Source organism: Schizosaccharomyces japonicus (assembly GCF_000149845.2).
Source record: "Schizosaccharomyces japonicus yFS275 unplaced genomic scaffold supercont5.1, whole genome shotgun sequence".
Classification (NCBI taxonomy): Eukaryota; Fungi; Ascomycota; class Schizosaccharomycetes; order Schizosaccharomycetales; family Schizosaccharomycetaceae; genus Schizosaccharomyces; species Schizosaccharomyces japonicus.
Window position 1 is genome coordinate 3,200,388 of NW_011627860.1, and position 24,257 is coordinate 3,224,644.

The 24,257-nt window shown below is 46.7% G+C and overlaps 15 protein-coding genes across 15 annotated transcripts; 9 read left to right on the forward strand and 6 right to left on the reverse strand.

The window, feature by feature from the left end:
• Window positions 1-644: 644 nt before the first annotated feature.
• SJAG_00514 (RhoGEF Scd1) lies at window positions 645-4,090 on the forward strand (the record flags this gene model as incomplete). Its single annotated transcript, XM_002171756.2, has 3 exons — window positions 645-860; window positions 1,436-2,340; window positions 2,435-4,090. The coding sequence occupies exons 1-3, from the start codon at window positions 842-844 to the stop codon at window positions 4,088-4,090; spliced, it is 2,580 nt and encodes an 859-aa protein (XP_002171792.2). The 5' UTR covers window positions 645-841.
• Window positions 4,091-4,247: 157 nt separating this feature from the next.
• On the reverse strand, window positions 4,248-5,238 carry SJAG_00513 (mitochondrial 37S ribosomal protein RSM7). The gene is made up of 2 exons (XM_002171755.2): window positions 4,678-5,238; window positions 4,248-4,626 (listed from the first exon to the last, which is right to left on the reverse strand). The coding sequence occupies exons 1-2, from the start codon at window positions 5,200-5,202 to the stop codon at window positions 4,381-4,383; spliced, it is 771 nt and encodes a 256-aa protein (XP_002171791.1). The 5' UTR covers window positions 5,203-5,238; the 3' UTR covers window positions 4,248-4,380.
• Window positions 5,168-7,343, reverse strand: SJAG_00512 (transcription factor TFIIH complex subunit Tfb1). Its single transcript, XM_002171754.2, has 6 exons — window positions 7,248-7,343; window positions 7,129-7,215; window positions 6,432-7,088; window positions 6,179-6,359; window positions 5,588-6,116; window positions 5,168-5,531 (listed from the first exon to the last, which is right to left on the reverse strand). The coding sequence occupies exons 1-6, from the start codon at window positions 7,291-7,293 to the stop codon at window positions 5,457-5,459; spliced, it is 1,575 nt and encodes a 524-aa protein (XP_002171790.2). The 5' UTR covers window positions 7,294-7,343; the 3' UTR covers window positions 5,168-5,456.
• On the forward strand, window positions 7,276-9,062 carry SJAG_00511 (nuclear distribution protein nudF). The gene is made up of 3 exons (XM_002171753.2): window positions 7,276-7,589; window positions 7,635-7,812; window positions 7,862-9,062. Exons 1-3 carry the CDS (start codon window positions 7,555-7,557, stop codon window positions 8,987-8,989), a joined length of 1,341 nt encoding a protein of 446 aa, XP_002171789.2. The 5' UTR covers window positions 7,276-7,554; the 3' UTR covers window positions 8,990-9,062.
• SJAG_00510 (hypothetical protein) lies at window positions 7,404-10,322 on the reverse strand. Its single transcript, XM_002171752.2, has 4 exons — window positions 10,191-10,322; window positions 10,058-10,129; window positions 9,523-9,895; window positions 7,404-9,466 (listed from the first exon to the last, which is right to left on the reverse strand). Exons 1-4 carry the CDS (start codon window positions 10,252-10,254, stop codon window positions 9,238-9,240), a joined length of 738 nt encoding a protein of 245 aa, XP_002171788.2. The 5' UTR covers window positions 10,255-10,322; the 3' UTR covers window positions 7,404-9,237.
• Window positions 10,323-11,256: 934 nt separating this feature from the next.
• Window positions 11,257-12,825, forward strand: SJAG_00509 (ubiquitin-protein ligase E3; the record flags this gene model as incomplete). The annotated part of the gene is made up of 1 exon (XM_002171751.1): window positions 11,257-12,825. The coding sequence occupies one exon, from the start codon at window positions 11,257-11,259 to the stop codon at window positions 12,823-12,825; it is 1,569 nt and encodes a 522-aa protein (XP_002171787.1).
• A 129-nt stretch (window positions 12,826-12,954) lies between these two features.
• Window positions 12,955-14,070, reverse strand: SJAG_00508 (methyltransferase implicated in translation; the record flags this gene model as incomplete). The annotated part of the gene is made up of 5 exons (XM_002171750.2): window positions 12,955-13,158; window positions 13,204-13,313; window positions 13,424-13,691; window positions 13,935-13,995; window positions 14,034-14,070. Coding segments are annotated over 5 exons (680 nt in total), but the record flags the coding sequence as incomplete, so codon positions are not given.
• A 14-nt stretch (window positions 14,071-14,084) lies between these two features.
• Window positions 14,085-15,053, forward strand: SJAG_00507 (translation initiation factor eIF4E; the record flags this gene model as incomplete). The annotated part of the gene is made up of 3 exons (XM_002171749.2): window positions 14,085-14,302; window positions 14,432-14,606; window positions 14,718-15,053. 3 exons carry the CDS (start codon window positions 14,085-14,087, stop codon window positions 15,051-15,053), a joined length of 729 nt encoding a protein of 242 aa, XP_002171785.2.
• Window positions 15,054-15,320: 267 nt separating this feature from the next.
• Window positions 15,321-17,922, forward strand: SJAG_00506 (inositol phosphorylceramide synthase Aur1). Its single transcript, XM_002171748.2, has one exon. It carries the CDS (start codon window positions 15,900-15,902, stop codon window positions 17,166-17,168), a length of 1,269 nt encoding a protein of 422 aa, XP_002171784.1. The 5' UTR covers window positions 15,321-15,899; the 3' UTR covers window positions 17,169-17,922.
• On the reverse strand, window positions 17,107-18,391 carry SJAG_00505 (prefoldin subunit 3). Its single transcript, XM_002171747.2, has 3 exons — window positions 17,989-18,391; window positions 17,853-17,951; window positions 17,107-17,722 (listed from the first exon to the last, which is right to left on the reverse strand). The coding sequence occupies exons 1-3, from the start codon at window positions 18,003-18,005 to the stop codon at window positions 17,326-17,328; spliced, it is 513 nt and encodes a 170-aa protein (XP_002171783.2). The 5' UTR covers window positions 18,006-18,391; the 3' UTR covers window positions 17,107-17,325.
• A 382-nt stretch (window positions 18,392-18,773) lies between these two features.
• On the forward strand, window positions 18,774-19,776 carry SJAG_00504 (RNA-binding protein Sap49; the record flags this gene model as incomplete). The annotated part of the gene is made up of 3 exons (XM_002171746.2): window positions 18,774-18,882; window positions 18,975-19,035; window positions 19,074-19,776. The coding sequence occupies 3 exons, from the start codon at window positions 18,774-18,776 to the stop codon at window positions 19,774-19,776; spliced, it is 873 nt and encodes a 290-aa protein (XP_002171782.2).
• An 84-nt stretch (window positions 19,777-19,860) lies between these two features.
• SJAG_05189 (ER chaperone Rot1) lies at window positions 19,861-20,875 on the forward strand. Its single transcript, XM_002171745.2, has 2 exons — window positions 19,861-20,498; window positions 20,521-20,875. The coding sequence occupies exons 1-2, from the start codon at window positions 19,919-19,921 to the stop codon at window positions 20,640-20,642; spliced, it is 702 nt and encodes a 233-aa protein (XP_002171781.1). The 5' UTR covers window positions 19,861-19,918; the 3' UTR covers window positions 20,643-20,875.
• On the forward strand, window positions 20,859-21,452 carry SJAG_00503 (40S ribosomal protein S11). Its single transcript, XM_002171744.2, has one exon. It carries the CDS (start codon window positions 20,909-20,911, stop codon window positions 21,368-21,370), a length of 462 nt encoding a protein of 153 aa, XP_002171780.1. The 5' UTR covers window positions 20,859-20,908; the 3' UTR covers window positions 21,371-21,452.
• A 170-nt stretch (window positions 21,453-21,622) lies between these two features.
• On the forward strand, window positions 21,623-22,866 carry SJAG_00502 (homoisocitrate dehydrogenase). The gene has a single exon (XM_002171743.2). The coding sequence runs from the start codon at window positions 21,705-21,707 to the stop codon at window positions 22,788-22,790; it is 1,086 nt and encodes a 361-aa protein (XP_002171779.1). The 5' UTR covers window positions 21,623-21,704; the 3' UTR covers window positions 22,791-22,866.
• Window positions 22,867-23,000: 134 nt separating this feature from the next.
• SJAG_00501 (ribulose phosphate 3-epimerase) lies at window positions 23,001-24,027 on the reverse strand (the record flags this gene model as incomplete). Its single annotated transcript, XM_002171742.2, has 1 exon — window positions 23,001-24,027. Exon 1 carries the CDS (start codon window positions 23,691-23,693, stop codon window positions 23,001-23,003), a length of 693 nt encoding a protein of 230 aa, XP_002171778.1. The 5' UTR covers window positions 23,694-24,027.
• Window positions 24,028-24,257: the final 230 nt, after the last annotated feature.

The window sequence follows — 24,257 nt, forward strand, 5'->3', positions numbered from 1 at the left end:
CGTATTCTCGCGAACCTTGAACGGCTCCAGTCCGCCTATGACCGGGGATGCAGCTGCTTCCTCCAATGACACGTTCTCCTCCGCCAGCGCCGGCGCCCGGAGCTTCTCTTGCACGGTCCGAACTTGACTCGCTCACCGAAGAGCTTCATAATCTTGAGAAGACTCTGATAGGACACATGGCCGCCGTCCTTGGCACATACGCCCTGGAAGAATCACTACGCAGCCTTTGGCCCAGTGAGTCTGACGTCAACGAGTCCACGTGAGCTCTGCTGCGGGGAAACCCCGCCTTTCCCACCCCGCCTGTATGATCTGCACAGTGTGGCCTAACACGGCGTATCGAAGCGCACTGTGTCTCCCTGTTTATTTATGAGCCAGCCTGTCCTGCTGGCCTGTCGCTCGTTTCCAGGGACACCTTAGTAAATGAAACATGATTGCATTGGACCCAGGCTGTTGGACTAGTGAGGCGCGTAGAGGCGGGCTGTAGTGACTCAAGCGGACTACGCGAGCACGTCGCTTAGCTAACCGACGCACACGAGCTCGGTAAACACTAGCGAACACGGGCTTTCCTTTTATTCGGCAATGCTCGCTTGTGCATTCGTCTAAGTTCGCTAGCTTCGCTACACATCCACTGCTCTCGAGGTTCGCCGCCCTCGCGCTGAGCGCCGCACACCGCACTCAACCTCTCCCACTCCTTGATTCCGCTTGGATGCTTTTTCGTCAACGTTTGGATTCTCCTCGCGCACATCTTTCGTGGACTTTTGAGCGGTGAAATCTCCCTGACCTCTGCTGACCAAGCGAACTGTGAATTTTAGTCTCGCAACGTTGATGACCGCTGCTGACGATGCAGCAGGACAGGAAATGTAAGTAGAAGACGACAGCAGACGTTGGAGGACGTTGAAAGTTGTAAAACATCCGCGTGTCCGTGAGCCGGAACGAGCAAATGCGACGGAACGAGTCAGATTGAGCGACTGAATCAGTCAACTTAAACTTACACGAGCTGGTCGCTACTAAAGGAGCGACTAACGGAATCAGACGGAGGATTACCGGGTTGGTGGTTTACTTTTGAGCTATTGTCCCTTGTAAGCTTGTTTTGTGATCCTCTTGACGGTCAACAGTGTCTGTTTCGCTCACTTTTTGGGCTGGAGGGCTTTCATTAGACATTCCTCTTCCTTTCAGTTACATCGAAGACTTTAGGCGTCGAAACGGGCGGATTTATTGCGAAAAGAAGGGAAGAGGGGTCTTCATATGCGTCTATTCGGTCACGGTACAGTCACTCTGTTATATGTATATGTATTGACGGTGTTGTGTCGACGAAAATGCTTTGTAACTCACTTTGACCGCCTCCTCTTGCTCACAGGATGCTTGTCCTGATCGTATCCTCAAAACTCTGCTTGTTGATCGCTGCTCTCTTGTTATGTTCACATACTAACTACAGTCTCCTCCAAATCCGTTCCCTCCGACCTCTTTCGTGTGAAGAGCTCTCAAGACCCTCAGGTTGTCCGCACGCAATCCCATCACATACAACCACAACAACCGAGGGCTAATAGCTATTCCTCGGCCTCCGCCTTCTTTTCCAAAACTTCTCTCTTTCAGCAATGTCGGCTGATCGTTCAAAACCTCCAGCGGGTCGAGGGCTTCGAGGAAGCTTTCAAAGCCGCCGACCGTCTGATTTTGGATTTTCCTATGCGGATCATTAGAATCCGTGACCTCGTAGAACATGATCCCGTAACACAAGTGTGGAACATGTGCTGTTTGGGTTTCCCTCTGTGCGCATTGTTGAATGCCTTCCAACTAGAAACTCCACTCCAGGTGAACCTTGATACTACCCTTTCGAATACAAATGCTTGCAAAGCCAGTTTGTATCACTTCCTCCTTACCTGCAAGAAAGACCTTTCACTGGTTGATGCCGACCTTTTCACTATCTCCGAGATTTTTCAAGACAATACGGCTTCTCTTGCCAAAGCCGCTCACACCGTTTCTTTGATCCTTGACATGCTCGACGAAAAAGGACTCTTGCGTAAATCAGTTTCTCGCGACTCTCCGCTCGAGCAGGCAAGTACACTCTCCTTGCTCATTCAAAGCAGTCAGCGCGTTTACGCCGAATTGCTCGAAACCGAAATGAAGTATGTACAAGACCTTGAGTTCCTTTCCGATTATGTTGCAATGCTCCAAGCCGAACACATTCTCTCTCAAGCAACCATCCAGCAGGTTTTCTCCAACCTCAATGAACTCCTTGACTTCCAGCGTCGTTTCCTCATTGGTCTCGAAATGAACGCCATCATGCCCGCTAGTGAACAGCGCCTTGGCGCCCTCCTTCTTCAGATGGAAGACGGTTTTTCCGTGTATGAGACCTTTTGCACAAACTTTCCCTTCGCCCAGGATCTTATAATAAACAATCAGCAACAACTGAGCAAGCTTTCAGATGTCCTTTGAGCCCAAAGTACGAGCTTCCCGCCCCCTTCTCATTAAGCCCATTCAGCGGATATGTAAGTATCCTCTTCTCGTACGCGAGCTTTTGAAAGGCACTGCCCCCGGTTACAGATATGAAGAAGAGTTGCGCCAGGGTTTAGAGTGTATCGTTCGTGTAGCGAACAAGGTCAATGAGAACCGCCGGCGACACGAAAACAATGCTGCACTCGTTGAACTCGAGAATCGGATTATTGATTGGAAGGGCTATTCTTTGAAACACTTTGGCTCACTCCTCGTTTGGGAAATCGTTCCTGTCGCTAAGGGAGACATGGAACGTGAATATTATGTTTATCTCTTTGAAACTATCTTACTTTGTTGCAAAGAAATTTCCCCGTTAAAAAAGCAAGCTCGTAATATGAGCATCAACCGCAAACTTAAGCGACAAGACTCGTTACAACTTAAGGGTCGTATTTTCATTTCTAACATTACTATGATTGCTCCGAATTCAGCGTATGGCCAGCATGCCCTCCACATCTTTTGGAATGGTGACTCTCATCAAGAGTCTTTTGTCTTAAAATTACGAAATGCTGAGAGCTTTAAACAATGGTACTTTGTCTTAAAGCGTCTTCTTTCGAAGAAATCTTCCAGTAGTGGTAATCGGCAATCTAGCGGTTCTACCTCAACCGTTCCCTCTTCTTTGGGTACTTTCCGTGTGTCTCGCGACGAAGACGCAAACTCACAGAGCACTTTTACCTCTAGGGAAAATGAGCAAGACTGTGGTTCACCGTCCTCGCTTGTCCCCTCCTCCAGTACACAGGATGGCGACGATGCAAACTCCTCACAGTACACTTTGCTGTCATCTCAGCATAATCCATATAGCGTTAAGGATGCATCCGTATCGCTTATGTCTAGTATTGGCTCCTACAACAACCGTAACTCCCCTTCCTTTCTGCCGTCAATGGGCCCCTTGTCCGATGATGGAGCAAGGTCCGTTTCGCAGCTTCATAAAACTCCTAGCTCCTCCGAACATTCTTTCATTAATAATGTGTTCTCAAACACCGCTACCGATGCCTCCGCTACTAACCACGCTGCTCCCTCTCAATCTTTCTTTACAGGCAGCCAACCAGACCTTTCAGTGGCCGACTACGCTTACCAGAGATCAGGACGTCTGCCTTCTAACAGTCATCTTTCGGCGGATAATCGTTCTGTTTCTACTACCACGGCTACTGGTAGCTCGTCGCCTAAACGTCATTCTCGACAACGCTCCTTCTCCAATCCGGCCTTGAGTGTTTCACGGCCGTTGCGTGAGTCTCTGCAGTCTGGCGACCTTGAATCTATTTGTTCCGGCGATTCGGCTACAGGAAAAGGTACAAACACTGTCAAGGTTCGCATTAAGTACGAGGAATCCTGTCTCGTATTGCTCGTACCCGCTCAAATTGGTTATCAGGAGCTGAATGAAAAGATTTCACACAAGCTTCTAGTCTGCGGTCTGCTTAATATGCCCGAAGATACACCTATTAGGTTGCGCATGAAATATGTCGATGAGGACGGAGACTTGATTACAATCACTTCAGACGAGGATGTGTTCATGGCCTTTGAGTATTGCGTGTTTGAAATGTTCAACCGTGATGGCAAGGATGGTATCTACTGCATAGATCTGTTCACAAGCTTAGCCCCATAATGCTTGTTCTACTTCGGCACTCATCTCAGGCTGTTTATACTCTTAACCTCTAATGACTCATGTCTCGTACCCTTTTTCTTTTTGACACGGTCTTGTTCCCTGTTTATACTTTTTCTTCTTCTTCCTCTTCTTTGTCGTCTTCTTTTTTACTCCCTTTGCTTGAAATTTATTTCGTTGGCACGGCTCTCGATTCTTCTTCTTAACCTTTTTTTTCCTATAGAAACAGATACTAATTCAATTTCATTATGCGTAATCATAAAGCCTATGTGCGTACGCACGAAGTTGCATTTCTAGATCCGGATGGGTGCGTTTCCACGATTATTTAGACACAGCCGGTGCAGCTGTTCTTTTTGTTTGATGCATTTGCTCGTTCCATTGTGCACGGCAATGATTTCTGCAGCAAGTCGCTCGGAAATTGACTTGCTCTTGTACGAATTTGATGCATCCAGCATCCAAACAATTGCAAAACGCCTGCGTTGTCGCTCGTTTAAGGGTAACGGGAATTGAATATTCTTGGTCGGACGTTTTTGGGTCACCTAGAGTCAAGAGTGCGTTAGTAAAAGAAGTCGATAAGTCAATAGACGTACAAGTTTCATTAAGGGTGATATTTTTGTGACACTTTCATGTAGCACCTTAACAGGATTCTGATTCAACTCCCGTTGGACAATCAGTAAAGCCTTGTTGACATACTTTTGGGCAGTTGCCTTTTTCCCATGTCGCATTATCGTATTTACAAGTTGAGAAACAACTTCATCTGAGTTGTAATCCTTAGCGTACTGTTTGTAATTTTCCTCACTGGCTCGTAAGTTTGGAGGGGTATCTTTTTCTTCAACCGGAACTTCAGACAGCAATTCATTATTCGTTTCCGTTGGTTTTGATGTATTTTCCGCTGCACCATTAAATAAGCTCCATATTTCGTCTGTTTCGTTAAAACTGCCATCGTCAACGGCGTTTTGTCTCGTAATTGAGGAATGAAAAAATGAAGCCGCTGGCCTATTGAGAAATGGCGAAGCAAAGAATTTTGCTGAAAACCAATTAATTTTCTGCTTAGTAGTACCCAATCCTTGTTGGAAAGTGTACCTTAAAGCCGTCTTTTTTACTATATGTAACATTCTACAGACTTTTGTTCCTCTAGACACCAGTCATATCTTAACTCATTGGGGGTTTTGAGCAGTAGTAGTTTTAAGAGAAGAGCCGACGAAAGCTTGGGCAGTTTTGAACTTCATGAACAATAAATTATATTAGAAACAAAATTGTATGTACTCCCCGAATAGGCATTCCCCATGATTCTATGTTGTTGTCCAAGTAGTTTAACAAATATTGATATCAAGTAACAGTTCCTCATTTCCACTACAAAATAGCACGCTTAACCACTGTTTTGCAGACGACTTTGATAACAAGCAAGCGCGTGTTTTACCGATTCGTTAGTTGATGATAATGCCTATAGGATTGTTAGTTAACGACACTACCCAATGAAGCTAATTTAAATGCACGTACTTGTCGAACAATATTCGGATCTTTTCCGGCATCTATTGCCATCTTTAAAACAGTTCCCATCCGGGCATTCGTCTTTTGCAATGCTTGCGCTAACGAAGACATTTCCTCTTTAGAGTCTTTTTCAGAATAATATGCTAACCAGAACTGGTGCAAGAATTCAACTGTAGCCGCGTGACACATAACCATTTCATCTTTAACATTTTTTGGTAAATCGGGTTCTGCTCCCTGGGTGCGAAACTCGATCTTTTTACGAAGCGCAATAGTAATGTTCATGGCGGCTTCACTTAAAGCCTTGTCATCTCGTGGCACTGTATACAGCTCGAATTTACCTGTCGGAAATATACGTTTCGCCTCCTCTAATGATGGAAGCGATCCTTGAATTTCTTCACGCTTGGGGGCAATTCCGGTTTCAAAGAAACGATTCTGATCTTCAATTTTAAGAAGGGATTGCGTTTTTGGAACATCCTCCGCCAAATCGTGAAGAGAAGACTCCTCCAAATACTGATTTTCCGTGTCAATGACTCGTTTTCTAAACCATTGTTCACGTTAGCAAATGTTTGTCCTTGGTAAAAAGAAAGTCATTTTACTTACGAAATACTTTTCTGTAATAATCTTTGTGATAAACCGTTAATATTTCGCATCAAGGGAACAGTAGAAGAGTCAACTCGCATCGTGACATCAGGAACGAGTTGAGCGACGTAATTTGCATTCTGATCATTTCCCTCAATGTCCAAAACATGTGAGACAGCAATGTCATTCGTCACCTTATTTTCTATCCAACGTACTAATTAGCCGCCGAACGTTGTTGGAAACCCACGCTATTCCGTCTGAAAAAAATTCTTACCAAGTGGATCAACTTTCAAGTACTGATCCATAATATCATCAGAAGCATCCATTGCCGTAATTCTGTCTCCTCGGAGCTTCTTGCATAGTTTAGACAGGAAGAACCGACTCCAAAACTCGCCTTCTGTCAAGGGAGGAACATGTTTGTCGTAGACCAGCTTCAATAGTGGGTGTTGATCAAACATGTCATGAATTTGCGGGCGTGTGAGTGAGACTTTGAGTTGATTGTCAACAGTTTTCGGTTTAATGGTAGCGAGAACATTATAAGGTCCTCGTTGTTGGGCCTTTTCAACAGCATGCGCACGCAAAAGATGCAACCGTGTACTCCAAAACTGCTCATTTGTGAGATGTCCTTTCATAACAACCTCCTTAAAGGTTTGCAGAAGCTCAGGATTCTTCGTCAGCAATGATTCTTGTAAGTCTATATCTTCCTCTAATCGAAGTTTGGTTCCCTCTGGTGCAGAGCCTCCTGCTTGTTGTACATCTCTTTGTCGAGTAACAGCCTTCTGCAGTTCTGTCGTGATTGTGTCACAGTGTTCTCTTCCATTTGGTAGATTTGTAAAATTAAAGACCAGTGGTTTAGGTTCTGTTCCTTCCTTAACCACAATAAAAACACGTATCATAATCTTTGCAGAAGTCGCTGGTGTTGTTTGGAGGTCTATTTATTAGTATTATATCCGTTTTTATTGGAAACTTACTGGCAATTGAATCGAAGGAAATATCAATTGCTGGTTGCGTTTGACCAACTTCTGTCCATTTCAGCCTATCACGAATAGTTATAACGCCTATATAAGTACTCAATTCTCTGATAATATACCCTTTTTCTTTTTAAATAATGCTACAGCTTCCACAACGTCTGACATTGTGATGGGTGTGCGCTTCGCGCTCACCCAAACACATTCTCTCAATAAGGTTATTGCTGGCAAAAAACTTTCGGATTAATGAAATAATAAAGTAAACGCGTACTTTATTTATCAATTACGACAAAAATTACCCCATTGTACAAATATAACGCGTCAGTTTAGCAAATTTCAAAAAATTGTTGCTGTTTGCAAATTAAAAGAGTATTACTGCATTGGAAATTGGAGACCTTCACAATTATTGTAATCCTTGTGTTAAAAGTCATGTCTCTGTTAACTTCAAAGCAGAAAGCTGAATTGTGGGTACGCGTGTTTTAGGATTATGTTAACATTCAATTCATTAGATACCTGGCAATTCTTGACCACTTTGAAACCAATGGATTTCAGCGGTCGCACGACACGTTTAAAGAAGAATTGGAGGAACGACAAATCCAATTGTCAAAGGGAAAGAGTCTCGAAATTAGTAGAGCTAATAATCACCTCGAAAAAAAGTGGACAGGCTTGCTAAGACTACAGAAAAAAGTAAGTTAGAATGGATAAAGAGATAATCGTATAATGCTAAGTACGAAAGATCTTAGAACTTGAGTTCTACAATCGTAAGCTGGAAAATGAACTTGTAAAATTACAACCATATAAGGCTACTAAGGAAATATGGCTTCCGCAAAAAGATGATGAAGTGGAACTTCTGGGACACAGAAGCCCAATTACTGCTTTGGCGTTCCACCCGTACATTACAGTAGTGGCCTCTGCAAGTGAAGATGCGAAAATAAAAATTTGGGATTGTGATACAAATTCTCTCGAAACGACTCTTGTTGGACACTTCAAAAGCATTCGAGCTCTTGCATTTTCAGAAACGACTGGAAATGAACAAGAAAAAGTATATCTTGCATCAGGTGCAGAGGACGCAACTATTTGCCTTTGGGATGCTACCAGCGGATATGCGAATCTTTACGCATTAACTGGACATGAGGCTACGGTGTCATGTATTCGATTTTTAAAAGAGCATGATGGTCCTTTACTTTTGTTATCGGGGTCAAAGGACGGAAGCGTCCGCTTATGGGATGTTGAAACTGGAGAATGTGTTCGAGTTTTCAATCAATTTGGCTCACAGTGGGTCCGTGCACTGGCTGTTTTTGAGGACAAAGAGCACTTTGTGGCCGCAGGTAATGATGGAAAAGCACGAGTGTTAGATCTCAGAAACGAAAGTGCTCGACCGATTCTCTGCACGGGACATTCACATGTAATTGAGTGTGTGGAAGTACTGCCATCTACAGCATATCCCTACGTGCAGAAATTTTTTGGACGAGAAGTAGCAGCACGTCAAGAAACATTATCACGGTTGTTATTTTTAACTGGATCCAGAGACAACAAAATATTCCTGTGGGATGGTGCTACTGGGAAGCTGCTACATAAGTTCGAAGGGCATAAAAACTGGGTCCATAGTATTACGTTCCATCCATGCGGTAAGTATTTCCTTTCGGTTTCGGACGATCGGACGATGAAGATATGGGACCTTGAGGGAGGTCAAGCCGTTGAAACCATATCTTTTCAAAACAGAATTCCGCTATGTGTCTGCTGGAAGCATCCAATGTCTTCAACCGATGTACTCCAAAATTACCTTAACTTATTTGCCAGCGGTTGTAGTGATTCACATATTCAAATATGGTCATCACACAAAAGTAATCCGGTTCAGAAATAGTTTTTTGTAGCGACATTCGTCGGTTTTCAGCAAAGAATATGTGGTCAACAAATATGTAAAAGAAAAGAAACGATGTAAGTGTAAAAGGCGTAGAGGGTGGGAGGAAAAACAATGTGATACGGTTTATAGTACAGGATAGTGAGATGTGTGTTTGCTAATTTGCAAATTAGATAGGTCATGAGGGAGTACGAGAACTCGCTCTTAAAATGGAGAGTTTTAATTTTGACAATGACCAACTATAATGCAAGTCAAGCCTTCTCTAGGCACCTGTCGCAAATCCATTGTTTTGATGGATAATCCTCCATGTGTAAACATGCTAAATGAAACCAATGCCGTTCACAGTTTGTATTAGAGCAATATACCACCTGACCGAACTCTTGGCCATCACAGTAGCAACCATTTTGTTCACTTAAACTGGATGGAACCTGAGAGTGAGCAGTAAGAGAGGCGGAGTTTCCTGATTCATAATCCTCGTCACTAAATGAAGTATTAGTTTATGTAAGATAGAAATAGATTCACGCTTGCAAACAAACCTTGAGTTCGTTTGACTGGATGAGTCATCTGTATTCTGAAGATACTTTGGAGCAACTCGGCTGCGAGTTCGCCGCCGTAATACACGTCCAGTAGTTTGTCTGAGCGTTTGTTTGGAGTTGTTTTGTTTAGACTCGTCGTCCTTCTTTGGAAAAAGGAAGTATGGGAGTGTTCTTTCCATATCGGCAAATGCATCGTCGATTTTCAGAATTTCGTTATTTGTTATTAATTTTGCATACAAAGAAAGAGTAACTTTGTTATCAGTGGTTGATTTATTTCGTTGGAGCAGAAATTGTAGATAGTCTAGTGAGTATCTTGACAATTGAGAGTTGTCTAAACAGTTTTCCACAGTTTGGTCGATGTGATGTCGCATTTCTAGGATATGTTAGCAGTAAATTCAATAAAAAAAGGCAATGAAAACTCCAATCAATCTTAAACGATTTGATTGACATGAATTGAGCTTGGCTGGTAAAAAAATTCAATCCCTCACCAGAAGCCCACAATTATGACTTGTTTTCTCATTTAAAGTTGTCATACCTAAAGTATTTGTTTGTATGTCTTGTATCTTCTCGAGAAAACTTTTGTTTAAATTCCCAAATTGATTTAGGGCTGTCAAATGCATAATTAGCATGTCAAAACCCCAGAAAATTACATTTATAACTAATCATACCGTCGCAAAAAGAAGAAATCGCTTCTGGATGCTTCATGCGTTTCTTCGCTTCAGTTTTCCTCATCTTTTTTTAGATAAATGTAAACGTATTATATACGAATTGGCCCGCTGTTGCGTTTGGTGATAGTTCGCTGTACTTCTTGGATAATTCGCTTAGACGCAGGGAGGATGGTTTCGCGTCATTAGTTTCTCGTCTACGCTAAGTGTTCGAGTGAACTACCAATAAAAAATTAAGCCGATTTGCGGGTTTTTCTTGTTTAAGGGATGCGACCAGACACTTTTTTCATCCCGTGGGATCACCGTGCCATAAATCGGCTAAAATTAAAGTTTTAATGAGCATTTATATTAACAGTTTAAAAAAAACATAAATACGGGAAATAACTATGTGTTAAGGACGTTACATGTATTTCTTTTTGTCGCTGTTAAAAGATGCGTGTGATATTGTCTTTCTCGATCCTTCTACGATTTTTTTTTGCCGTTTGTTCCCAGTGTCGGGTGCGATCGCATATGTATCGTATCCCGCTAAGATGTGAATATTTGCAATATAACAACACAGATCATATATATTAAAATAAATCCAAAACGGGGTATTATACTTACCTGCAAATCAATCAAAGGCTGAGAAGAGCTTTTTTAGCTAACATTATCACTCCTTTTTTAGTTCTTTAACAAACTAATTTTCATATCCTTTTGGCAGGGTTCTCTCTGCTAGGATCACCCTTCATCGGGTCAGATATAGATAGCGGCGCATTTCGTCGTCATCAAGAATGATGTCATAGAAAGCTTAATTTTGAAGACACGCACGGGTCCAAGTGAAAAGCATCTGTCCGGAGCAAACCACAAGACGTAGCATTGCTGTTCAATTCACGTAGGTTACCCATTAGAATCTGGCTTTTACCTAATTTAATGCAGTAAACTTTTTTATTGGACAACCTTCTGACGAATTGTGTAGAGTTTAAACTTTTTTTTGGCATAGGAACCGTTTTGCCGTGTTCCTTCTATCATTTTCGGGAACTGTTTTACAAACAATTCATTATTTGAAACCGGATTTCTCGTTGCTTTATGGATGCGGTACTTTTTAAGAATATTCTGTGAACATCCAATTGCTTGTGAGTTATTTCACACGTCGAAAGACGAAATCAAAACAATTGATCCTTGGTCACTAAACAAAACTGATTTTCGCTACGGTACATTGAAGATGTACAATATGGACTTTCCTAATGTTCGTGCATCTAAATGCACGGAAACGTCGCTAGGCCACGGTATCGTTCATTTGTACCGGGATTCTAGCGAGATGTCTGCAGAATTCGATGTTCCGGGTCTTGTCGTAGCAATCCTTGCCATTCCATCCTACATGTCCCCTTCCGATATCCTTGGCTTTCTTGGTTCTGACGTATGTGAAACAACCAGTCATATAAGATTACTGCAAACAAGCGCACAAAATCGTCTGCTGGCGCTTCTGAAATTCCGTTCGAAGGAAGACGCTGTGCGGTTTCGTGAAGAATTTAACGGGAAACAATTCTCGCAATTGGAACCCGAGACATGCCATGTAATTTACGTGGATGCGGTTGAAGTGATTGAACAAAAAACGACGTCTGATGAAAACCGTGTTGTCTCAAAGAAACCCGTTGCTCCTCCTACCCCGTCGCTTTCCGAGTTACCGACATGTGTTGTGTGTCTCGAACGCATGGATTCTTCAATCACGGGCTTGCTCACCATAGCTTGTCAACACACATTCCATTGTCCATGTCTCCGAAAATGGGGAAATTCATCGTGTCCCGTGTGTCGGTATACTCAAAAGCCTAATCATAAAGAGCATACAAGCAGCTGTAACGCCTGTGGCTGTCGTGATAATTTGTGGATGTGTCTTATTTGCGGCAACATTGGATGTGGTCGTTATCATGATGCACATGCAAAGCAACATTTTGTGGAGTCCTCACATTGCTATGCAATGGAGCTGGAAAGTCAAAGGGTATGGGATTACATTGGTGACAACTACGTTCACCGGCTTTTACAATCAGATACAGATGGAAAATTGGTAGAGCTTTCTACGAAAGCTACAGAAGAGAACGAGGAAAATATTGGCAGCTCTTCACGCCAAAAAGAAATGAAAAAAATGAGTTTAGAATATACTCATATTTTGACTTCGCAATTGGAATCTCAGAGGGAGTATTACGAAGCACGTTTAAAAAGTCTGGCGGATAAATATACAGATCTTCAAAACAAAAGTACAAAACAGGAAGAAATCGCACAGGGCAAACAGACGAATCAGTTACAGGAACAGTTGGCGAAAGCTGATAGCGCTATATCAAAAAGGGACTCAAAATTGAAAAAGCTAACTGAAGAAAATACGGAATTGCGACATGAACTGGAAACGGAAAAAGTTATGAGTGAAAACCTCTTCTTAAAAGTTAAGATTTTAGAAGAAAATCTAGAGGAACGCAATGGAAAAATATCTGCCTTAGAGGATCAAATGACGGACTTGTCGGAACAACTTCGAGATGTTATGTTCACGCTTTCTGCATCACAGACACTGTCGAATGAGGAAGAAGACGTAAAGAACGGCACCATTGTTATACCGAGCAGCCCTTCCAAAGACAAAAAGAAGAAAAATCGTCGTTCAAGAAGGAGCTGAACAAAACAAACTTTTTGTGAATAAAGAAATATGAGTTTATTCTTGTGTGCGTTTTAAAAGCACGAAGGATAAAATAAAACAAATACTACTTAAGTAATCGAACAAGCCGCGTCATTCGCATTGTTTCGTTCAGCATTCTTTACGCTGACTGGCCTGCTTCGGGACCAATGCAAACATCTTAACAGGGAATAAGTCGTCTGGAAATCCATGTTGAAGGGCCTCTTGAACAACTTCAAGCCCAGCCTTTTGAAAAATCTGTTTGTAGCTTGCTTCCGTACGAGTTACACTGCTATCTTGTTCGTCAAAACAGTCTTTAAAATGGGCAATGTTTTCCTAAAACCTTGTTAGGTACATGATCACACCGATCGTGTTGATTACCTTGACACAGATCACACCGTTTGGAACAAGAGCTTTTTGTGCTCGTACCAGATAGGCCAAAAGGTCTTCGTCTGTTAAATGGGACAGACACCACTGATTCCAAATGACGGCTATGAGAGTTAGAAAGCGAAATCGTAAACATCACTGAGGGAATTCGCAAAGAACAATAGAAATTATCAAATAAAGCTTCTCCTCTCTCCCTCAATGCAGCACTACGTACCATACTTTCCGTGTTCGGGCGTCCACTTTTCAAGGCCGGTACAGAAAAAGTCGCATGGCTTTTCCTTCAACTGCTCCTTAGCGGTATCAAGAAACTTGGGAATAGGTTCCACAAGATCGACATGCTGAAAGAAGGACAAGAGCACGTTTTCAGTAACACGTCCAATGCCGGCACCGCAGTCTGCAGCAACAGCAGGCTGAATGTCTTGCCACCTGCTTTTCAGACGGTTCAAGAATTGACGACTTGCAAGAGCATCCACTCGAGGAATCTATGAAATATTATCGTGTGAGACCAAGCGGTTAACGAGCCATGCTATTCCAAAGGACGAGTTTTTCACGTTTGTGATGTTCTCGAAAAGACCGTCATCAAACGGCTCCTCATTGAACAGAAAATCATGTTCTTAGAAGAGACTTCATCATTGAGTTTTGTTGAGCCGTTTTCGAGTTCCATAACGTTCGTCAACTTGACGAGAAAAATTCCGTCCTGAAATTGCAAAACAGTTCTCACGTACCCTTCCTCTACCAAAGCCACCGAGCATTCCATCTACGGTAGGCTCGATTTTCGTCCAGTATCTGTGTTGTTAGCGGTTTTCCACTGCACACTTCCGTACTCGACTGCGTCCTTATAGAAATTTGTGTTGGTCATACTCCTTGCCAGAACCATGCAGGTCCAGCAAGCAAAAGAGGAACACCAAAATTTAAACGAAGCTCCTAAGGGTGCTCTGCGTACTGTTTTCAATGACAGATACGATTTCAACGTCAAGCATCCTTTGACTCGTGCCTGGACACTGTGGTTTTTGATGCCGCCTACGCCTGGTTTGGAATGGAATGAACTTCAAAAGAATGTGATGACTTTCAAGAGTGTCGAAGAGTTCTGGGGGTAAGTAGGGCGTACATTGTCCTTTTCTTGCGCCGGACGTTTCCATTGAACCTGTGAATTCTCGTTCAAGACGGTTTTCTTCGGTGTTGAAAAAAAAATATCAAGTTCTTTAGCTAACAACTGTGCCAGCATACAAAACAACATCCATACTGCTTCTTCTTTGCCCATCAAGTCAGACTACTCCTTCTTCCGTGAGGGTGTTCGTCCTGAGTGGGAAGATGTTCACAACAAAAACGGTGGAAAATGGGCTTTTCAAAACAAGGGACGCGGTGGTGCTGCCCTTGACGAGATGTGGTTGAATACAGTAAGTTTTACGAGTGGACCGGAGCTGTGAAGAAAAGGAAAGATGCTCAGAACGACTATAAGGTGGAATAGCATGCGAGTGTGTCGTCAGCAGTGCCATCCCTGCTTCCAGAACGCTGTTCCTAGTCTTTCCTACGTTTCTTCATACTTCTTCGTCCCCCCCTCTCTCTCTTTCCTATTACTAACTCTTCCAGGTTTTGGCCGCCATTGGCGAGAGTCTGACCCCACTGGTGAGGAAGTTATGGGTGTTGTAATCAACATGCGTAAGGGCTTCTATCGTTTGGCCGTGTGGACCAAGACCTGCTCGAACCGTGAAGTGCTGATGGAAATTGGCACTCGTTTCAAACAAGCCCTGAACTTGCCCCGTAACGAGACCATCGAGTTCAGTGCTCACGAGGACTCATCCAAGTCAGGCAGTACCCGTGCCAAGACCCGCATGAGTCTGTAAGTAAACTTTTGGTTAGGTTTTGAATTTTTGATTCTGTTGAAACAAGCCGAATATAGTGAGTTGGAGTGAGTTCGTTAATGCACTTAGCGAGGCAGGAGGAGGTTTTATGCGGTAGGACGGTTTAGCTATCTTTGTCGCGCTGCAGTTCGTTAATCATGTTATCGTAATTGGCTTGCTTCTGTCTTCCGCCTCGCTAACGTTAATAAGGAGGCTTACAGCACTTTACCAAAGTGCATTGCAGTTTCGTATCACCCGACCCCACGTGGCAAACTCGGCTGTCGCCCATCGCTTCCGACCGACCATACGCGAACCACCGAGCGCTTACATAACTTGCCGTCTCCCATCCATCGTTCAGCGTCAGTCAGCTTTCCATCCGTACTTCGGCTTTTTTGCTGTTAGGAAAAGGATATTTCGAGGATTCCAGTTATTTAGGAACAGCTGTGCTTCAATTGGATCGTGTGCTCCTTTTTGGTACGTCGAAAAACGCATTAATTGCCTTTTCGCGCGAGTTGAGACTAAAAGTCGAAGATTGGAGGGAAAAACGTTCTACTTTTGGTAGCACCCCACGTTACGTACACTGAAATTGGTCTGTACGTGTTCCTTTCCTGTGTATCTCACTTGGACATACGTCTTTTGCCGTATTGGACTCGGATTGCTGAGAAAGAAGGGATTAAGTTGGAATCAAGGCTTCTTGTGCCACGAACTACAATCAGAACTCGAATAGTTGCGGCAACTCCGTTCATTTACCGGTAGGTGTTTGCTGAACGTTCATCTGAGTTGTATTTTACAAAAAAACTGCGTATCTATCCATCCTTTGCTTGCGAACGCATTCTCTAGATCATCAAAATGTTGGACACATCGCCTATGAGCGTTGGAAAACGGTATACCATCGCCAACAGAGCGACAAAGTATGATTTGTCCATGCAGTTCAACCCCATGCACACCTTGCGCAAGTTGCGGAACGTCAAGTGGAAGGTGACGCATCTGCAGTACATCGTAATCACTGCTTCTATGATCTACAGTGTGTGTATCATTCAGGAACCCGGTTTCTGGGTCAAAACCCTGGTCGCCGTGGCCTTGACTGTTGCACTGCTCCTTCCATTGACGAGCCAGTTTTTCTTTCCCGCCATCTCTATCCTTGCATGGTTGTTTTTGTTCTATGGTTGCAAGTTTATTCCCGTTTCTGTGCGCCCACACATTTGGGTCCGTGTGCTCCCTGCTCTGGAGAACATCTTGTACGGCTCCAACATCTCCAGTCTTTTGTCGAGCACAACTCACAGCGTGTTGGACGTTATCGCATGGCTCCCCTACGGTGTCATCCACTATGGCGCGCCATTCATTGTTTCCTTCGTGTTGTTCGTGTTCGCACCTCCCGGCACATTGCCTGTGTGGGCACGCTCCTTTGGTTACATGAACCTGATCGGAGTGCTCATCCAGATCTTCTTCCCCTGCTCGCCGCCTTGGTACGAGAACATCCATGGTCTCTCTGCCGCCAACTACGGCATGCATGGCTCACCGGGTGGTTTGGCGCGTATTGATGCGTTGTTCGGTACTTCCACCTACACCAGCACGTTCACCAACTCGCCTCTTGTGTTTGGTGCTTTCCCTTCGCTGCATGCTGCTTGTGCCATGCTTGAGGCGTTGTTCTTGGCCCACACGTTCCCGCGTGTTCGATTCGTCTTCTACGGTTACGTGCTTTGGTTGTGCTGGTGCACGATGTATTTGACCCATCACTACTTCGTCGATCTTGTGGGCGGTTGTGTCTTGGCTCTGGCATGCTATCTCTTTGCCGAGAAGCTGTACTTGCCTCAACTGCAGCCGGGCAAGGTGCTGCGCTGGGAGTACGACACGATCGTGCGTGGAAGTTCGGGCCACACGGCCGAAAAGGCGTTTGCTGTGGATGCAGAGACGGAGCGTGAGCGTAATGTTGTCGAATTTGTCGAGGAAATGGATGCACTTGAAATGGCGGACCTCGACCGGGAATGGTCAATTGGTTCTTCGGCCCCCAACTCTGTTATTGAGACTCCTATTCGCATGCGTTCTCCTCCCGCACATCCTTCCACACAACCACCCATCACCGTTGAATCTGCTAAAATGACTGCCGCAAAAGCGTAATTAAACCCCCATAATGGAGCACGCAGTATACACATACACACGAAAGGTGCTGACGGTCTGTCATTTATATTTTTTATTTATTAAAAAGACGAGTCCAGGCATACGTGTGCGGGCACATGCATTCGCATGCGTCTGCACGAACATGAATCCGTACAAACTACTTTTGTCTCCGTTTCAATTCTACGGTGTGATTGTAAACGCGGGCAGTGTTGACCTCCATGGTTGTAATCTGAGCTCTGAGGAACTCAAGGTCCTCCTTGCATGTCTTGAGAGTTTCCTTGGCCGCCTCTAGTTTTGAAGTAAGAAGTGTTTTGGCCTCTGCGACGGGATATTCAAGCATCACGTTTGCTCCGAGCCACAAGCACACCGTGTTGGAAGCAGTAACCTGAGCGTTGGCGTACAGCGTGTCGTCCAGCTCGTAGAGTACGTCCAAGTTTTCATCCTGTTCAGCTTCCAAGAACGTTACCGTCTGTAGAGTCTTTTCAATTTCCGGAAGTTTTTCATCGAGGCCTGCGACACGGCGGACGATGCTCGTTTCCATGAATCTATATTTACTGTAAAAAGGTTAGCAGGACGAAGCTGGGGAGCATGAGACCGCGGTTGGTGACTATTTGCTCAGGTGGTGAATTTCTGTGTGTCCCATATTTGTTATGTGCCTGCTGCACCTGTGTCTCCTCCACTTACGCAATGAACTCTTGGAACCGGGTCAGCTGCTTCTCGGCCTCCTCCAAGCTAAGCTCTTTAAATTCATAAAACTCGGCCGCAGGAATTCCCCTGCCGTTTCTGTGATGTTAGACGACGTGCTGAAGGTGCGACATACGTGTTGCTGCTGTCCATGTTAAGGAAGAGACCAGACGGGCGTGCGGTGTGTGTGCCCGTAAGTGGGATGAACCCGACGAGAACGGGGGCAGTGTGGGGTTTGGTGGGATGGGTGGTGGTGTTTTGTGTTGGCGGTGTGTGTTCGGCCCCCGCTAGAACCCCAACTGTTCGAGGATGCGTTTTGTCTTGTGGGTGTGTTTGCCTTTGAGGATGACGTGGTTTGTGGGGGTGCGGACAAAAGCCTGGCAGTGGAGTTGCTGAGCAAGTGTGCGCTGGAGAGCAGACGCGTCTCCTTGGACCCGTCGAATTATGGTGAGAATCTGGGAGCCGCCATTTTTGTAGTCGACATAAACTGGCAGTTGGTTTGTATGAGTGCGGGTTACACGGAAGGGCAGGCGGGCGAGGGTTCGGCCGAGCATGTTGGCGGACATCAAGGGACGACGGAAAGCAAGAAAAGGTTTAACGTGCTGCGCAAGCGCGTGCTAACTTGGATAGTGTGGGGTGGCGTGGACCAACGTGCTCTAGCACAATAGGTTTAAGATGCGTTGGAGCGCGTTGGTCATCGTTGCGCTTTAATAAAAATTTTTGTGTGGTTCGCAAAAGAATATAGCGTACTGCGCACAGAGTTTCACTATTCGAGGATAGTGTGTTTATTTGCACTACCTTTCAGTCCTCTGCGACTCGTTATACCCGTCTTACACCCCTTCGCACCACACGGTGGTGCTCAGCGGTACTCAGCGGTACTCGGTGCTCAGAGCTGACGACGCGCACCCGAAAATCCTCTCCATGAACCGCGAAGAAAAAAACCAGGAAGCGACAATCTACATTGGCAACCTCGATGACAAAGTCACCGACTCCATTTTGTTCGAACTGTGCCTGCAGGCGGGTCCAGTAGGTAAGGAACCGCGCGACCGAGTCAGCAGCTGTCAGCAGCTGACGACCGCTGACGACTTCTTGCTGTGCAATCACCGCTAACGACTTCCACAGTTCACATTCACATCCCCCGTGACCGGATCCGGGCGACACACAACGGCTTTGGGTTCTGCGAGTACGCCACCGAAGCTGACGCCGAGTACGCGTGTCAAGTGCTCAACCAGGTCAAACTCTTCGGCAAGGCGATTCGCGTCAACAAGTCGAGCCAAGCAAAAACACGCAGAGCGTGATCGGTGCCAATGTGTTCGTGGGCAATCTCGACACACTGGTCGACGAAAAAGTTCTGTTCGACACGTTTTCCGCGTTCGGACAGATGGTCCAACCGCCTCAGGTGGTTCGCGACGACAGCGGCAAGTCCAAGGGCTACGGCTTTGTGTTCTTCGACAGCTTTGAGGCTGGTGATGCTGCCATCGAAGCTATGAACAACCACTTCTTCATGAACAAAACCATCACCGTGTCCTACGCATACAAACGCGAGGGCAAGGGCGACAAGCACGGCGACGCTGCTGAGCGGAAGCTGGCCGCCGCCGCTAAAAAGAATCGCGTGCAGACGCTGCCTGCTGGGTTTGCACCGGCAGCAGCTCCTGTAGGAGCTGCTGCTGCTGCTGCTGCTGTATCCGGTGGCCTGCCAGCAGCGAACGGGGCTCCAGCAGTCCCGATCCCAGCACCGGCCGTCCCGCCGGTCATGGCCGGTGTCTACGGTGTGCCTCCTCCCTTCCCCGTCGTGCCCGGCATGCCTATGCCGCCCATGGCACCCGGTGCCATGGGCGGTCCTCCCGTCCCTGTGCCTGGTGCTGCCAACCCAATGGTGCCCCCACCACCTCCCCCCGGAACCACTCGCAGTCGCAGACGCTAGCCCCACCTGCGCCCCCGCAAACAGCTCGCTCCCCCACACTCCCACCTCTAACGGCTCTGCATCGCCTCGTCCTCTTCCCTTCCCTTTTCTCTTTCCTCCTTTCTCCCACCCATCCTGCCATCATCCTTTCTCCCTCATCACCATGCTGCTCCCACTCGTAGCGCTGCTTGCGCTGCTGCGGCTTCGCGCCTGCGTGGCAGAAATTGCCAACTACAACGCGGACCTGGTGGGCACCTGGACGTCCAAGTCCGAGACTGTATTCACCGGACCATCGTTCTTCGACCCCACCAACGAGGACTTCTACGAGCCCGACCTGCCGGGCATCAGCTACAGCTTCACGGAGGACGGCCACTATGAGGAGGCGATCTACGTCGTCACGGCGAATGCTTCGACGCCCTCGTGCCCGACCGGTGTGCTCCAGTTCCAGCACGGCACCTACGCCATCAGCGACAGCGGCAACATGACGCTCACTCCGTACTACGACGACGGTCGCCAGCTGCTCAGCGATCCCTGCTCGGACTCGCAGTACTCGACGTACACCGAGTACAGCCAGACCGAGGTGATGTCCGAGTTCTATGTCGCCATGGACACCTACCACGGCCGCTACAAGCTGCAGCTGTACCAGTGGGATGGAACACCAATGCAACCCATGTACCTCGCTTACCGCCCTCCCATGATGCTGCCTACTCAGCACTTCTCCACCACCTCGAACAAGAAGCGCAGTCTGTCCAGTGGTGGCAGCAGAATGGCCCGTCGAGGGCCCGTCGCAGTGGGCTCTGTTCGTCCAAAAACACAGCAAGGGCATCCGCTGGCTGGGCCTCGGATTCATCGCCTTCGGCAGTGTCGGCTTCCTGCTGGTCTCTTAAACACGCACACACACACACACACATCGGGCGGAGGCCGGCAGCGAGGCCTCCAGGGAGATGCGAGCGCGAGCGAGTCGGAATGAAACCGCGTAAAAATGGGTAACGCGGGCGAGTGAGAACTAAAAAACTGCCATGCGCCTCTCTCGCTCTCCTTGGGACTCCCTCTTTTTCGCTGTTGCCCCGCAAATTTAACCCTAACCTATCCACCCGCAGTCACACACCAACACATTGGCCCTCCCATCCACACACGCTCCACAACATCCAGGATGGCTACTGAACTTGTCGTGCAGAGCGAGCGTGCTTTCCAAAAGCAACCTCACATCTTCCAGAACGCCAAGAAGACCGTCGGCCGCCGCCGTTGGTACAAGGACGTCGGTCTGGGCTTCAAGACCCCCGCTGAGGCCATCCGCGGCGAGTACATTGACAAGAAGTGCCCCTTCGTTGGTCAGGTTTCCATCCGTGGCCGTATCTTGACTGGCACTGTCGTTTCCACCAAGATGCACCGTACCGTGGTCATCCGCCGTGAGTACTTGCACTTCATCCCCAAGTACAACCGTTACGAGAAGCGTCACAAGAACTTGTCCGCTCACCTCTCGCCCGCTTTCCGTGTCAACGAGGGTGATGTTGTCACTGTCGGTCAATGCCGCCCCCTCAGCAAGACTGTTCGCTTTAACGTTCTCCGCGTCGTCAAGCATTCTGAGGGTCCCAAGCAATTTGGCAGGTTTTAGATAATGCAGTAAGATAATTGGCATCAGGAGTGCGACTGGGGATGATGGGGACCGGCTTGCTTATGGCCAGGTTGTAGTAGTCGTAGCTGCAGGGCAACTTTAGGAGTGGTGGGCATTGCGCTGTTGGTTTGTGAGGAGGGGTCCATAAGGTGCACCAATCTCTCCATCCATCGGTTCGTCTAGGAAGCATGTGCTCCGCCGAATCTCGCATCTCGTTAGCGAGCGCTCTGCGGTGCTTGTTTTCGCTCATTTTCGCTCACTGCGTTCGCCGTGCAGATCTTATCTTTGGTATTTCTTGCCTTCTCGCTCCCCCTTTCTAGAGCCAAACACAACCATGGCTGCCATTCGCAAAATCATCTTGGGTCTTATTCCTGCCGATGGAATTGGCAGAGAAGTCGTTCCGGCTGCTGTCCGCATGATGAAAAACTTGCCCGCCAAGCACAACTTGCAGTTCGACTTTGTCGACCTCGATGCCGGCTGGGGAACCTTCGAACGCACTGGTGTCGCCCTTCCTGAAAAAACTGTCGAGCGCCTGAAGACCGAGTGTAACGCTGCTCTCTTCGGTGCCGTCCAAAGTCCTACGCACAAGGTTGCCGGCTATTCTTCGCCCATTGTCGCTCTGCGTAAGCTTCTCGGCTTGTACGCTAACGTCCGTCCTGTCAAGTCGCTCGCCAACACCAAGGGCAAGACCGTCGACATGGTCATTGTTCGTGAGAACACCGAGTGCTTGTACATCAAGGAGGAGCGCATGGTTGTCGAGACGCCTGGCAGACGTGTCTCCGAGGCCATTCGTCGTATCAGCGAGGAAGCCTCCGTCAAGATTGGAAAGATGGCCTACCAAATCGCTCTTAGCCGCCAAAGAATCCGCGACGCTGGTGCTGCTTCCATTCACTCCAAGCCCAATGTCACCATCATTCACAAGTCCAACGTTATGTCTGTGACCGACGGTTTGTTCCGTGAGTCTTGCCGCTACGCTCAAACTTTGGATCCTGCTTTCGCTTCCGTCAGCGTTGACGAGCAAATTGTTGACTCAATGGTGTACCGTCTGTTCCGTGAGCCTCAATGCTTCGATGTCGTTGTTGCTCCCAACTTGTACGGTGACATCTTGTCCGATGGTGCTGCCTCCTTGATCGGTTCTTTGGGTCTTGTCCCCTCTGCCAACGTTGGTGATGACTTTGTCATGTCTGAGCCTGTTCACGGTTCTGCCCCTGACATCGCTGGCCGTGGTATTGCCAACCCTGTTGCTACGTTCCGCTCTGTTGCCCTTATGCTTGAGTTCATGGGTCACCAAGAGGCTGCTGCTGATATTTACCGTGCTGTCGACAGTGTACTCATGGAGGGCAAGGTCCTTACTCCCGATTTGGGCGGTAAGTCTGGCACCAACGAGATTACTGACGCTGTCATCGCCAAGATGAACTAAGCGAAGAAAAAACGTTTCACGTCTGGTCTCGGGTTTTTTTTCCATAGATCATACCCAATTTTTTTGTTGAATAGGACTGAAGGAGGGCGAATGGGGAAAAAGTAATAATTGTTGTAGAAGGGCTTTGTATAAAGATATGTTATGTTTTTGTGTATCGCGTTGTCGCTGTTATTTTGTGTGTTCTATCGTCGTCGTCGCCGTCATCATTATCTACTTCTCTTTGGCCCAGGGCTTCTCCGCCTGAGCACGAAGCACAGAGGAACGCAATGTGGCAATCACATCCTTGGGAGACGATGCGAGAAACACAGCCGTACCTGCGACAATCACATTAGCACCGGCGTTCGCAGCAGAGTCGATTGTCTTGGGAGAAACACCGCCATCCACTTCAATGTCCAACTCTGGATACCGTTGACGAAGATACTCCACCTTGGGCAGGCATTCAGGCATAAAGCTTTGACCACCCTTGCCAGGCTCAACGGTCATGACAAGCACCATGTCCAAGTGAGCAACCAAAGGCTCAATCGCCTCGACAGGTGTTTTGGGCTTGATGGCACAGCCAACACGCATACCACGTGCGTGTGCACGTTCAATCACCTCCATGTGCTTTTCCGTGGCTTCGTAGTGGAAGCAGAACAGGTTAGCTCCAGCGTCAGCAAAATCGTCAACCCAACGCTCAGGGTTCATCACCATCATGTGGCAGTCGAAGAATGCCTTCTCTTTGGGTACACCGTTGCGCATGCACTTGACCACGACGGGGCCAATCGTCAACTGGGGCACAAACTGAGAATCCATAATGTCCACATGCAGCCAGTCACTGCCATAATCAACCATACGAACAACCTCCTTTTGGAGGTTAGAGAAGTCTCCAGCAAGGAGAGAAGGTGCAATTTTGGGTTCTGGCATGTTTAAGCGTCTAGTTTCAGTGGTTTTAGTGTTTTGCTCTGGAGAAAACGTCTCCGACGGTGGAGCGCGTTTGTGTTCTTCGCGTGTGCAGTCGGATTACGTCATTCGATTGTATACGCGTCAAAGTGCACCGAAAGCAATTTCTGTGAGTTGAAAGAACACGCGGGACCGTAGCAACAGTTTTTAATGGCGTTTTTCAATGTTTAGCATTGACATTGTATAATTTTGCTTTTGTGTTTCAATCAACGAGTGCTTCTGACAAATCATCGCGTCCAATTTCAATGGATTATTTCAAATTGTTCATTACTAGGTTTTGTGGATTAAAAATGTGTTTGGTAGAGGGAAGGTTACACAACGCGGGAAACGGGCAGTTGTATCCAGATATGTGACGTCATAGTAATAATTTAGAGTTTCGCGTAACCGAACATTAAAACTTGTGGATCATCAATATATGCGAGTGAAGATGAACGAGTGTAGCATTAACGGATCAAAGATGTTTCTCAGTAAAGGGGAGACGGTGTGAAACTGCAGCTGCAACTGGAATTGGAATTGGGTTTGGGTTCT